The following is a 15,148-nucleotide window of genomic DNA, read 5'->3' as shown; positions in this document are numbered from 1 at the left end:
AACATATTAGGCAGCGTGGTATCAGTTACAGTATAAAATCCTAACTGTGGGTTAATCACAAACAAAGCAATAAAAATAAAACTTTATGGAGCATGGACTCCATTTATGGAGTTTATGGTAATTAAAGAGTTACAACCAAAAGATTTCTTCTGCAAGTCATCTAAACCTCCCCCACCTTCCATCAAGCCTCTGTCCTACGCACAAACAAGGGAAAACAGGGAAGCCCCGTTCAAATCTAGAAGTCATCCGTATGTCGGATGTCCCTAACTTGGGGATTACCTGTAGTGATTAATGATTCATACTCTGAATTGTCTAAGGATTTTAGTGGCGTACCCCAGGGTTCAATGTTGGGACCTTTACTGTTTAACATCTTTATAAAGGATATAGAGTTTGGGATAAAAAGTAGCATTTCTGTGTTTGCAGATGATACCAAACTATGTAAAGGAATTTAGTCCATACAGGATGTCTGTAATCTACAAGCAGACCTGGATGTACTGTTTGATTGGGCGGCCAAGTGGCAAAATTACATTTATTATTGAGAAATTTAAAGTGCACTTGGGGGCTAACAACATGCATGCTTCATACTGTTCAGGGAGAATACATTTGGGGGAGTCGGAAATAGAAAAGAATAATAACATGCAGTGCCTAGCTGCCATATCTAAAAATAGCAAAGTACTTTCTTGAGTTAAAAGAGGAATAGACTACAGAGATCGAGACATATTCCTGCCCTTGTACAAACCATTGGTCAGACCACATCTGGAATATGCATTACAGTTTTGGGGACCAGTTCACAAAAAGACATTGTGGAATTAGATAGAGTGCAGGGAAGGGCAACTAAATGATAAAAGGAATGGAGGAACTCAGCTATGAGAAAAATTAGCTGAACTGAATCTATTCTCCCTTGAGAAGAGACATTTAACGGGGATATGATCACTTTGTATAAATATTACTTTAAGGTCTGGATAAGACAGGGATTCTTCACTGTTTGGTCTGTGAAAATGTGGAATCAGCTCCCTCAGGAAGTTGTTTCAGCAAATACTATAGATTGCTTTAAGAAAAAGCTGGATGCTTTTCTAGAAGCACAGAAAAACACTGGGTAATAAAGCTTTTAAGGAAAAATAACAGACTGTTGATCCAGGGAACATCCGATTGCTTCATGGAATCAGACAGGATTTTTTTCCCCTGTTGGAGCAAATTGAGTTTTTTACAGCACAGACTGGACACCGGGCACTGGTATCTTCTTCTGTCTTCTTTCTTCTTGATCATGATGTTACCCAATTTAGCACTGTCCAGGTGCGGGAACGGGTGACGCAACTTCCTCTACATATGTAAAAAAGTGCTAATCCCATTGCATATGTTGCAATTTCATTGCAACATTTCAGCACAGGCCAGATCTCTTGCGCTGTGAGATCGGGACTTTTTTTGCCACCCTTTTATATAATGAAAAAAAAAAATATTGATCGGTTCACTTTAAATAGTTTCTGTGTTATGAATCCAGAATAAGGAAATGAAGCAAATAGAGCCAGGATGAAGTCAGGACTCAATCTCTACAATTATCAAGTGACAAATTGCTAGTTTCTTTAAAATCTAATACAGAGGACAGATAAACATTTTTAGAAGAAGATCATAAATGTTGGACCTCAAAAAAAATTTAAATTTTTAAAAAATAAACGCTGGACCTTTTTTTCTTTCGATATTAGAATAGGTAAATATAAATATCCTAATATTTTTACAAACAAATGTCATTATTAAAAATAATTTCACATTCATTAGGCTTTACCTGCAGGAGAATAAGATATTCTGGTATGCGCTGAACTACATGAAAAAGTAGGATATACAGATCTGACCTCATGTCTTCTTCAACCTAAAGTGCAAAAACATCAAAATGATTAAATATATACTTTTTGTTAGTGAATACATGCACACTGTGTTATTAACAATGCACACAATGAGATACTCATTTCAAATCAATCTAACTGTATTTAGGTCATGTCATCCAAGGCTTACCTACACAGAAAAGACTCTTTCCCCAAATTGAGGAAAAGTTCTTCATATTTTTAATTATAGAGATTGTTTTATAAACCGTAATATTAAAATACTAAGAAAATTCTACATCCTTGGATCAGGTAATACTGCATAGAAACATAGTTATAATAAGCCATCTAGCTCTGATTATGCAGTCTGAATTATTTTTGAAAGTATAGGACACTGCTGAATGGATATCTTCATAACTAATAAAGTTAGTAATATTAAAGTTTAGAAAAAAAATACTGTTAAACACAAAATCCAATCGCAGGAAGGAAAAGACAATTGGTAGTCATCGGGGATTCTATAATCAGGAGGACGGATAGAATAGTTATCGCCCGGATCCCTTCAACCGAATGGTTTGCTGTCTCCCTGTTGCAAGGGTTCGGCATGTGGTAGATGAGTGGACAAAATACTGGGAGGGGCTGGACAGGACCCAGCTGTTTTGGTCCATGTTGGAACCAATGACAATATAAATGGAAGATTGAGGATCCTTAAAAATCAGTTTAGGGAACTATGTTTCAAATTGAAGAAAAGGACCTCAAAGGCTATATTCTCTGGAATATTGCCTGTGCCATGCACAACACAGGAAAGGAGCTTAGATAGCTAAATGCATGTCTCAAGTCCTGGTGCAAAAGGGAAGGGTTTGGATTCATAGAGCACTGGGCTGACTTTTTATTGGGGTAGAACCTGTATGCCAGAGATGGTTTGTACCTTAATGAAAGGGGGTCTGCTGTGCAAGGGGAAAGATTTAGAGCAATGGTGGAGAGATATTTAAACTAGGACAGAATGGGGTGGGAAAGTTAAATATGGTGGCAGAAAGGTTAGTCAGGGGGTCAGATACTAGTGGAGAATGGATTCGGGATAGTTGGGGGGGAGGGTTATGGATAATTGTAAGGAGCTTCCCATGTTACAAAGAAACATTGGATTGTGCAATACTAGTGGTACTGAAAAACAAAAGAATTTGGTAAACAATGATGGTAAATGCAGAAATGGTTTAAAGAGTCTGTTCACCATGCTAGAAGTCTAGCAAACAAAATAGGCCTTAATGAGTGAGGAGGATTATGACTTAGTTGGCATTGCTGAATCCTGGCTTTGTTCTTCGCATGACTGGGCTGTCAATATTCCTGTGTATACTGTCTTTCGTAAAGACAGAGTCAAACGAAAGGGTGGCGGTGTCTGTCTGTGATTGAAAAGTGATCTAAAAGTGACGGTGAAAGAAGAAATTGCAGAAGGAACAAGCAATGAGGTTGAGGCATTATGGGTGGGGTTGAATGTGGGGTTGAATAACACACAATGAATTTTTGGAGTCTGCTACAGGCCCCCCAGTGCTTAGGAAGAAATAGAAAATCAACTGCTAACACAGATAGAAAAAGCAGCAAAAAGTGAAAGTAATTTAATCATGGGAGATTTCAACTACCCTTACATTGACTGGAGTAATGACACTACAGGAACAGCAAAAGGGAGGAAATTTGTGAATTTAATACAAGATAATTTTATGGTAAAGTTTATAGAAGCCCCAACCAGAAATTATATTCTGTTGGACCTAGTTCTTTCTAACAATGCAGAGTTTAAAACAAATGTGCATATAAAAGAGAATCTGGGTAGCAGTGACCATAATTTGATTCCATTTAATGTAAGTTGTAAACAGTAAGCAAAAACAGGAAAGATAAAAACATTTAATTTTAAGAGAGCAAATTTTCCATTATTAGGGGTGGCTCTCTGTGACTTGGACTTAGAGACAATATTTTCCCTAAACAACACAGAACAGAAATGAGAATGTTTCAAGTCTGTTCTACAAAAGCACACTAAACATTATATTCCAATGGGTATTAAAGTTTAAGAGGCTAACATGAAAACCTATGTGGCTCACAACTGATGTTAAAAAAGCCATAGAAAACAAGAAAAGGGCATTCCAAAAATATAAAAACAAAGGATCACCTCCATCATTTGAAAACTATAAAGAATAGAACAAAAGATGTAAAAGGAGATCAAATGTGCAAAACTTCAAAATGAAAGACAGATTGCAAAGGAAAGTAAGGCAAACCCCTAAATAATTTTCAAATATAATAAAAGCAAAAAGATCAGATCTGAGCATGTAGGCCCCTAAAGGATGTCTCTGGGTTGGTAACAGTGGTGATAAAGACAAGGCAGATTTACTAAACACTTTTTTTTAGCTCTGTGTACACAAAGGAAAATGGCAGAGCTCAAGTCCAAATTCATAATAGCCATGTCACTGCCTTAAATGAGTCACAATGGCTCAGAACTGATATGATTGGGAAACAGCTGGGAAAAAGTAAGGTTGACAAAGCACCAGGACCTGATGGATTACATCCACGTGTCCTCAAAGAGTTGAGCTCGGTTTTTTCAAAGCAATTATTTCTAATTTTTAGAGACTCTTTAGTCACCGGAATGGTACCGATGGATTGGCGTAAGGCCAATGTGGTTCCTATCTTCAAAAAGGGAGTCATTACCAGGTAACTACAAACCGGTTAGTTTAACGTCCATAGTTGGAAAGGTCCTAGAGAAATTGATAAAGACCCATATGTAGGAGTTTCTGCTACAAAATAATATTATAAGTGATAGTCAGCACAGCTTCAAGAAAGACAGAAGTTGTCAAACAATTTTACTCTCTTTTTATGAGAAAGTAAGTAAACAGGTAGACAGTGGAATAGCAGTTAATATAGTGGCTTAAAGATCACATCCAGAGAGTTATAATTATTGATTCATACTCTGAATGAGTGTTGGGACCTTTACTGTTTAACATCTTTAAAAATGATATAGAGTTTGGGATTAAAAGTACCATTTCTATGTTTGCAGATGACACCAAACTATGTAATGGAATTAAGTCCATACAGGATGTCTATAATCTACAAGCAGACCAGGATGTACTGTTTGACTGGGCAACAAAGTGGCAAATGACGTTTAATATTGATTAACGTAAAATTATGCATTTGGGCACTAGCAACATGTATGCTTCATACTGTCCAGGGGGAATACATTTGGGGAGTCAGAGATGGAAAAGGATCTGGGGGTTCTGGTAGAACATAGACTTAATACCAGCATGCAATGCCAAGCTGCAATATCTAAAGCTAGCAAAGTACATTCTTGTATTAAAAGAGGAATAGACTGCAGAGATGGAGACATAGTCCTGCCCCCTGTACAAAGCATTGGTCAGACCACATATGGAAATGCAGTCCAATTTTGGGAACCAGTTCACAAAAATGACATTGTTGAATTGGAGAGAGTGCAGAGAAGGGCAACTAATCTAATAATAGGAATGGAGGAGCTCAGCTATGAGGAGAGATTAGCTGAACTGAATCTATTCTCCCTTGAGAAGAGACATTTAAGGGGGGATATGATCACCCTGTATAAATATATAAATGGTCATATAGACAACTCTCTTCCCCATTATTCACTTTGAGATCATCACAAAGAACAAGAGGGCACTCTTTGCGTCTGGAGTAAAACAAGTTTAAGCTCCAGATAAGGAAGGGATTCTTCACGGTAAGGTCTGTGAAAATGTGGAATCGGCTCCCTCAGGAAGTAGTTTCAGCAACTACTAAAGATTGCTTTAGGAAAAATGGATGCTTTTCTAAAGGCACAGAATATAACTGGGTAATAAGGCTTTAAAGTAAAAATAACATTGACTGTTGATCCAGGGAACATCCGGTTGCCTCATGGAATCAGGAAGAAATTTTTATCCCCTGTTGAAACAAATTGTACCAGGGTTTTTTTTTTTTTTTTGCCTTCCTCTGGACCTAGTATGTCTTATAGGGTTTTATATCTGGGATATGTTTATTTCCCTAGTGGTTGAACTTGATGGACATATGTCTTTTTTCCACCTAACCTACTATGTAACTATGTAATTTTATAGGTTGATGTAATATCACCTGTGCATATAAATACAGTTTTTTATGACCACATCAATTTCCCCAAATGTATTCTAAAGGTTTTGCATTAGTTCCAAACATTTAGAATGATCAGTAGGTGAGTCAGTAAGTAACATCAAGCAGGTCATTTTTCAAACCACCACATTGTTCATATTGAATATTAATAATGGCTTCTATTTAAGTTTAAATAAAAACTGTATACCAGACTTTGCATAAATACCTGCACCTGTAAATGTTTATCTGTTTAAAAAAAGCTATAATTTTTAAATAAACTGCCTCAATCATTATTGTGATCACCAATAATGTAGTTCATTGGACTTACCTCTTTAGGAACCACAATATGTATTACAGAAATACTTTCTGGCAGGTCCTTTAAACAAGAAACATAATAATCCAAGAAGTTGTTCTTAACAGAAAAAGAAAACAAACATATAAGAACAAAATAGGGGCACAAACTAAAATAAAATAAATGCATTTGCAACATTTAATGACTGGTAAGCTATAATATATTATATTGCATTCATGGCATTCATAAAGGTAAAGATCACTTGAATTGAACTTGACCTTTCTTATATTTTAGTTCATATAACGTAAACTTTTTTCAGTAACTCTCTTTCCACCTCTATGCTTGGATGTTTAGCCACATGCAATCAGGATGTCAAAGTCAGAAATATACCTAACTTCATTTATGCCCTACATTATTCAGGGTCTACCTTTTCTGGCATGCCATATGTGCAAATGCATATGGCATTGGTAAATGTGATAAACTATTCAAAACATATACAAAAATATATAGATATATATAGGTAAATGTTGGAGGATATTATATGTTCTTATTTACAATTACATTCTGAACTCCAGTGTTACAGTCAGTATAAAAGATAAAAAAGTACATTGTCTCCATGTCCCCCCCATTTATGCAGGCAGGAAATAAGGAACAAACATGTAGGTTAATAAGATTTTTACATCCATATTGGACGCAGACACAAACAAGTGACATAAATAAAGAAAAATAAATAGAAACATAAAACAAAGTAAGAATAATAGTAAACCAACATGTGGTCATGGGAATACACAGGTCAGCCCCATATGTTTTTGTTTTAACCTTAGGAGTGTATATACTGCAAAGAATGTTGAACAAAATTACACTCTTTTAGATGGAGCAGTTGCGTATCTTGATTTAACACTCCCATCATAGGTTTCTAGACCATCACAAACACAAGAGAAACTCAAAGATTGTGGATTGATATATTCAAAATAAGTACATTCATAGTAAGGTGAAAAGACAGATTGCAAAAGTAAGGCAAACCTCAAAAATGTTTTTATTTATATAGCAAAAAGATTAGATCTGAGCATGTAGGCCCCTTAAAGAATGTCTCGGGGTTGGTAACTGGGGAACAAGAAAATGCAGAAACACTTTTTTTAGCTCTGTGTACACAAAGGAAAATGTCAGCACTTAAATACAAACTGCTAATAACAATGTCACTGCCTTAAACAAGCCACAATGGCCCAAAATTGATATGACTGAAAAGAGCTGGATAAAATTAAGGTTGACAAAGCACCAGGACCTGATGGATTACATCCACGTGTCCTCAAGAAGCTGAGCTCAGTTATTGCAAAGCCAATGTTTCTAATTTTTAGAGACTACTGGCATGGTGCTAATGGATTGGCATAAAGTCAATGTGGGTCGAAAAGGGATTAAAGTCATTATCAAGTAACTACAGACCTGTAAGTGTAACTTCCATAGTTGGATAGGTCCTAGAGAGTTTGATAAAGAACCGCATACAAGAGTTTCTGCTAGAAAATAATATTATAAGTAATAGTCAGCATGGATTCAGCATGGATTCAAGAAGGACCGAAGCTGTTAAAAAATGTACTCTCTTTTAGAAGAAAGTAAGTAATCAGAAAGACAGTGGAGTAGCAGTTGATATAGTGTATAGTGGGCTATAGTGTAATGCTAAAGCATTTGACACTGTACCCCACAGACAATTAGTATGCAAATTAGGGTCTATACGTTTAGAAAATTTATTCTGTAAATGGATAGGACACTGGCTTAAACACTGCATCCAGAGAATAGTGAATAATAATTCATACTCTGCATGGTCCAAGGTTATTAGTGGCTTACCCCAGGGTTTAGTGTTAGGACCTTTACTGGTTACCATCTTTATAAATTTTATATATATATATGTTCGGGATTAAACCTACCATTTCTGTGTTTGCAGATGACACCATGAAGTCGATACAGAATGTATATACCGTATTTTTTGCCGTATAAGACGCACTTTTTCTTCCCCAAAACTAGGGGGAAAAAGTTAGTGCGTCCTATACGACAAATGTGTTAAAAAAAATAATTAAAATATTATACTCACCCGATACCCGATCCTGCGTGTGTCTCAGGCTGCAGCGTGTCTCTCTTCTCTCCTCTGCCAGCATCGTGTTCTCTCCTGTCTGTAAAGCAAAGCGAAAGAAGCCGGCACAGCGCCACCTGCTGTTCCCTGTCCTAACTGCCGTACAGTGGAAAAAAAGCACAGAGTGATCAGAAGGGGACCTGCTGTTCCCTGTCCTAACTGCCGTACAGTGGAAAAAAAGCACAGAGTGATCAGAAGGGGAATTTGAATGACAGAGTGATCAGAAGGGGAGGTTGAATGACACAGAGTGATCAGAAAGGGAATTTGAAAGGTACAGAGTGATCAGAAAGGGAATTTGAATGGCACATAAGTGATCAGAAGGGGAATAATCTTTCAGAATCTTTTTTTCTAGATTTTCCTCCTTTAAAATTGGGTGCGTCTTATATTCCGGAGCGTCTTATACGGCGAAAAATACGGTAATCTACAAGCAGACCTGGATGTACTGTTTGATTGGGCAGCCAAGTGGCAAATGACATTTAATATTGAGAAACGTAAAGTTAAGCACTTGGGGGCTAACACTATGCATACTTCATACTGTCTAGGGCGAAACATTTAGGGGAGTCAGAAATGGAAAAGGATCAGGGGGTTATAGTGGATCATATACTCGCATGCAATGTTAAGCTGCAACAACTAAAGCTATAAAACAGGAATAGACTGCAGAAGTCAAGAGGGGGGGGGGGGGGTGATCACCCTGTATGAATATATAAATGGTCCATATAAAGAACTCTTTTCCTGATTATTCACTTACACAAAGGACAAGAGGGCACTCTTTGAGTCTGGAGGAAAAGAAGTTTAATCTTCAGATAAGAAAGGGATTCTTCACTGTAAGGTCTGTGAATATGTGAAATAGGCTCCCTCAGGACGTAGTTTCAGCAAGTACTATAGATTGTTTTATGAAAAAGCTGTCACACTTACCTCTTCCTCAATAAAACACAGGCATGTGCATGCGGGCAGTTCTGACTCTGGGTGTGCCTCTGCTTCCAAGCTTTTACAGCCTAATCCCAATTCTTTTGCTTAGCGATTTGGTACTGTACATCTTCCTGCCCACCCTGGCGTGCCCAAGGACCGCAACCTGGCGGTAATCAGCAGCGCAACATCCTCAGCACTGGAGGTTCTGGGGAAGACCTAGTTTTTGCTTACACTCTGCGCCCTTGGCCATTCTCAGGGCTCACACCACTTTTGTGCAAGCCATAGCACCCCCCTAGTGGCCCTGTCTCCCCAAGCGTGACAAAAGCTGGATGCTTTTTTAGAAGCTCAAAATTTAGCTGGTATTAAAGATTTAAAGTAAAGATAATAGAGACTGTTGATTAAGGGAACATCCAGGGAATCAGGAAGGATTTTTTCCCGTTGGATCAAATTGAACCAGGGTTTTTTTGCCTTCCTCTGGATCTGTGATTCTCAACTAGGGTTTCTCCAGAGGTTGCTAGAGGTTCATTGAGCAATTAACAAATTGGACCTCTAAAATCAGTTTAACTGACACCAACGATCTTTTTGGCTATTTGTAAGGGTGATATTCTTTCCATTGGCCAGCAATGTAAGTGGTATTCTTCCCACTGACCACCACATTAATGCACCATGAGCTGTGGATATAATAATTATAGCAGGGGGTTCCTAAACACCTGAAAACTATTTCAAAGGTTCCTACAGATTAAAAAGGTTAAAAATCACTGCTATAGAGTTTCTAGACAGTGCAGTCTGCCACTGGTTCTATGGTAGATTAGCTGCATAGGCAAACTTAGCGTTCTTTAGTGTTCTCAACAGCATCTTTTGCCAGGTATATCGCCTGACACATTTTGCTTGCCTGGCTGTCATTAAACGGATGCTCAGTCTTGCCTTGGTGCCTACACTAGAATAGAAAGCTGTCAGTGAGAGGCCATAATAGTCTGTTGGCTCCACTTGCAGAGGATCTAAAAATCCATACTTTGTATCTATTTTTTCCTCTAAATGTTTTCCACTCCCAATCCTGTGTGAGCAGTGGCAGGCTGTGGTCTCTCTCTGAAAGATTTCAATTGCCTTCTACACAGAGATCAGATCCATATCCCATCATGCAGGATCCTGAATCCTGTATCTTGGTTAACATTTTTTTTAGTTACATGTTTTTTTTTTCTTTTGATGATACATGTAATGTCATAAAACATCCAAGGGTGGTTTATGCCACAGCCACCTCCATAGACTTGAATTGAAACCAATTGTCACCAAATATGCAGACATTTTTTAATTGTTTAAATATGAAAAAATTCAAGAGTTCGCAGAAGAAGAAAGTCCATTCATCTTGGCAGACCTGGGCATTATGGAATTGAATCAATAATTTACATTTTAGCACATGCATAATAAAAGCTTGTTTAAAAGAAATAAAGTGTAGGAAAAAAACATTATACATACATTATTAATCCAGGTACATGACGCACAATATGTCATTTATTTGAAAGAATTTAGGAGTTATCCATCTTAGATTGTGTATTACATATATTTAGACTAAATAAACATACAGGACATAAATATTACAAGGAAATGATGTAAAATCTGCTTTCTGTGATCCATTTTATATGTGTGGGATAAAAAGAAATAAGTTAACTAACTCCAATATGTTAAGTCCCACTATAAGAAATAGCACACTCATGAAGTATGCTAAACACCACACAGATATAAAAGACACAAAATTAATGCAGCTCAGTATTTATAAATGTATAATTAAAGGTATCAGTCTGCGGTTTCTGCCTTTACTTTGCAATTTCAGGCGGTAATTTTGTATCTGAATGTAAAATAATGTAAAAATAGGAGTGTTAGAAGATTTATTTGGGCTAAGAAAAAGATAAATTTGTTAGAAGTTCAATTTATGTGAGCAAAATTACCATTCTTTGTTATATATACTGTTGACATGAAGGGAAAATTAGTAATCCTGGAGGAATTGGCCCTAGGGGCTTTAAATGTATTCTATGGTATATTTGAAAATCTGGTATGGAGTTAATTGTTAATTAGCCTCTTTGTGTGCGGGTTGGGTGGTGAAGTTTTTTTCAGGCAATGTCAGTCATGGTCTCTCAGGGGCCTTCACTCGCACTCCCTTTGGCTGAGCCCCGGGCCGGTTACCTCCTAGTAGATGCTGAGGGAGGCCTCTTGGACCAAGGTCAGATTGTTCTCAGGACTTTGTTTCCTGTCTTTGTCTTTCTACCTCCTTCTTCGTTGTTTTCTATTCTCTTTCCCTTTATAATCCCCTGGGGGCTAGGGCTAGGCACATGGAGTATTCCCTGGGCTTCACTAAATATGGTATTGATAGGTGTTGTCTCATGTGCCTTTATGTATATATCTCTATATAAGGATATCTCATGACAGTTTGATTAATTAATTTGATTAATTAGTTAATTGAATGTAAAGGGGTTAAACTCAAATACTAAATGCCGCCTGACTTTGCAAGAGCTCAAGCAGTGTGGGGGCTGAGGTTTCTTTGTTCATTCAGGAAACTCACTTGAAGTACGTAATCACTTACTACAGGCTCTTTTCAATTTGCAACTCATCTGTAACCCCAGGCCTTTATAGATAATACTAAATGAAGGAAAACATTGGGAGTTGCTATATTGGTTAAAGAAGGAGTCCCCTTTGTTTCTCTTAAGTCAGTAATTGATCCAGACGGCAGATACATGATACTTTACAATAGACTGCATTTAGTTGAAGTAACCTTGTGAAAAGTGTATATCCCCCCGAAGACCTCTTAGCTGGGAATTTTAACCTTCCGGACACACTGGAGCTGGTCTGTCTCTAACCTGTCGCTGCTCCATCAACAGCCAGACATTCGGTGTGGTTTCCTAAATTTTTGCCCATTCATAGATATATGTTATATGGCAAGCTCTGCACCCTAATGATAGAGCATACACATTTTATTTTTCCCCCCACCTGACCTATATGCGTGATCCCCTGGTTAGACAATGCCCCTATCACATGTATGCTGAAAGTGGGCAGTCAGCCTATCTGCAAGTGCCAATGGCACTTAAATAGTTATTTCCTGAAATATGAACCCACAACACTTGATATTCAGACTTACGGTAATTGGGGAGGTATTTTGAGGAAAATATGCACTCAGTGACATCTTGAAAGTTACCACCCTATGTAAGATTGTTGAGATTACGGACAAACTTAAATAGTTGGATCTTGACAAAATTGAATGGGCCATTACGTGATCAAAACATAGGTTTTACGACAAAGGTAATAGGGCAGACACTCTCCTGTCTAGGAAATTGAGGGAGGCAGTGGCTGTTGCCCCCCCCCCCCCCCCCAAGCCATAGCAGATTGCAATAGCATTCTTCAATGCAACCCAGACGCTATCGCCCAAATATTTGGGGATTATTACTCTGGAATATATGGTGCCTGGGAATAAGTCAACCGTTATATTTATCAATTGTGGTATACACCCCTACAAATATAAACAGATTGAATGGGCACAGGAAAAGATGTTCTTATATAACATATGTATACATATTCCACGATTAGGTACTGTTAAAATGCATCATTTATTAAATATCACATTAAAAACAAGTGTATAACACAGCAAATTTGTGCACACCAGATTCTTTTTTAAAAACAATAACGATGGATAATAGCATAGCAAATTGACCAAATATGTTTTTTTGTTGAACTTCAAACACCATAGTTCTACATGCTAACCGATTTCACAGAGTCTCTCTGCTTCTTCAGTCCAAGCTTCATAAGGTTCAGAACATTTAGAATGAATACATTTCTTCTAGTAAAAGTTTTTTGTGTGCAACTCCTAAAAAATTATAACATTTTTTTATATTAGCCAAAAAACAAAGTCAAATATTTAGGTCTTTTTTCTTATATGAAACATAACACTTACATATATGAACGGATGGATTATACCTTTTTAGACATTGCCACCTTTTTAACCGCAGTACAATTATCCCCAATGGTATACTTTTAGAGATACTTGTGGGTCCTCTTTTTGAAAGGTATAAACAGCCTGATGTAGTACTAATATGTTACTGTTAAGAAAGACAGGGAAAAATAACATTTTAGCTGTAAAAAATTTGAAATGTATGTATGTATTGTGACACCAATGCAGGATTGGAGGTGGAAGGGAGATATATTTGCCCAGGATTCCTCTCCTATATGAAGTAGCAGGTGGAAAACTCACCTGCGAAGTAATTAATGAAGCAGCACTGAGGGTGGGGTTATAACCCAGAGCCAGGAGCTCAGTGAGGTGCCTAATTTTGAAAAGACACAGACAGGGGTCTGTGCGGGCTAGGCCTGACTTAGAGAGACACAGCCAGGTGGACTGTGAGAGAGAGAGAGCTCTGTTTGGAGACACAGACAGTCGGTCTGGGTGACTGAGCTCAAGTCAGTTGGTGTGAGTGAGCTCAAAAGTGAGTAGATGGTTGCTGCAAGCTTTGTTTGGAGCTGACAGGGAAAATCCCTCCAGCTGATAGACAGGAAAGTCTCATGTATAGTAAGTGCCGGACAAGCAAGGTTTTCTTTTTGCCGTTTTGGTATTTTATTTTGCAACCTGCAATAAACCTGGCTGCAAGCCAGCTTAACACTTATACCTCGGTGTGATATGAGTTGGATGAACCAGACAAGTGTCCTTTGACCCCAGCAAAGGCGATCCTTGAGCCTAACCCCTTACAGTATGTATATAATATATAATTATTTTAATGATAGTACTAAATTCTTTACCACATTTGTTCAATCAGAAATGAAAAGAAAGAAATAGGTTCAAGATAAAATATGTTTAAGAAAATCCCCTATTGATATCTAATAGTACCATTATTACATAAATAATACTAGGGACACCACACTAGAACGCAGAAACTATTGAATTCTATTATGATAGGTGTCACTTCTGGGATACTACCAGAGGTACATCAGAAAGATGATGCGCTCCAAGAAGAAGTGCAATGCTACTAATAAGCGTTAAAATATTATAAACTGGGACAAAGATAGGGATGTACTGGAACCAGAAAAAAAGAAAAAAAAAGTGAAAAAGAGGAAAGCATTTTTTATAAATAGATGGCAATGCTAATATCCAAGAATATGAAATTTTTAAAGTTTTAAAGTAATACATATTGTAAAAAGTAAGAAACAGTTTTTTTTTTTTAAACTGAGTTTTTATTTAAAAGTTTTACATATACAACGAAAGAAACAAGACAAAAAGAACATAGTTATTAACATAGTATACAGGAGCAATATCAATTTAATAGCGAAACCATATAATACCATACAAATATATATATATATATATATATATATATATATATATATATACACACATACATACATATATACATACATACATACATGTACATATAAGAAAAGCTACAAAAAGAAAATAACAATAGTGGAGTGCGAATCAAACAATATAGTTCTAGGTAATAAACAGGGCAAACCAGGGGGTTCCCGTATACAAAACATGACATCACCCCTATATCTAAAAGGGGGAGGGAGGGGAAAGGGAAAGGGGGTTCCTGAGGCGATTTACTGAAGGAAATGGGGGGGGGGAGCAAAGGAGACCATCATATCTGCAATTGGGCATAATAATCATCCCATGGCTCCCAAACCTGTTCAATTTTAGTGACAGTGTTCCTGAGTAGAGCAGTAAGGTATTCCATCAATCAAACATCCTGAATACGGGCGTATAAATCTTCTAGTGATGGAGGAGAGACAGATTTCTACTTAGTGGAGATCAGGATGCGAGCCGCTACCAAAATATGTGTAGTGAGCCTAGATGCGAGATTGGAAAGACCTGTGAAGGGCAATCCCAGCAGGTGATGTAGTGGATCTAGGATGGATCGACATTTGGTCATATTCCCCAGTAAC

At 37.4% G+C, this 15,148-nt stretch overlaps 1 protein-coding gene across 1 annotated transcript in view; it reads right to left on the bottom strand.

The window, feature by feature from the left end:
* ARHGEF33 (Rho guanine nucleotide exchange factor 33) overlaps positions 1 to 15,148 on the bottom strand; it is a 311,282-nt gene that overhangs the window by 93,280 nt on the left and 202,854 nt on the right. The window contains exons 9-10 of the mRNA XM_072410237.1: positions 6,241 to 6,324; positions 1,781 to 1,864 (exon numbers count right to left, since the gene is read on the bottom strand). Of these exons, the coding sequence (XP_072266338.1) occupies positions 1,781 to 1,864; positions 6,241 to 6,324 (168 nt within the window). The remainder of the gene's footprint in view (positions 1 to 1,780; positions 1,865 to 6,240; positions 6,325 to 15,148) is intronic.

This window comes from Pyxicephalus adspersus, chromosome 4 (genome assembly GCF_032062135.1).
Source record: "Pyxicephalus adspersus chromosome 4, UCB_Pads_2.0, whole genome shotgun sequence".
In the NCBI taxonomy this organism is placed as follows: Eukaryota; Metazoa; Chordata; class Amphibia; order Anura; family Pyxicephalidae; genus Pyxicephalus; species Pyxicephalus adspersus.
The sequence above is the reverse complement of the archived record's forward strand: the minus strand, read 5'-3'. Positions and strand labels throughout refer to the sequence as shown.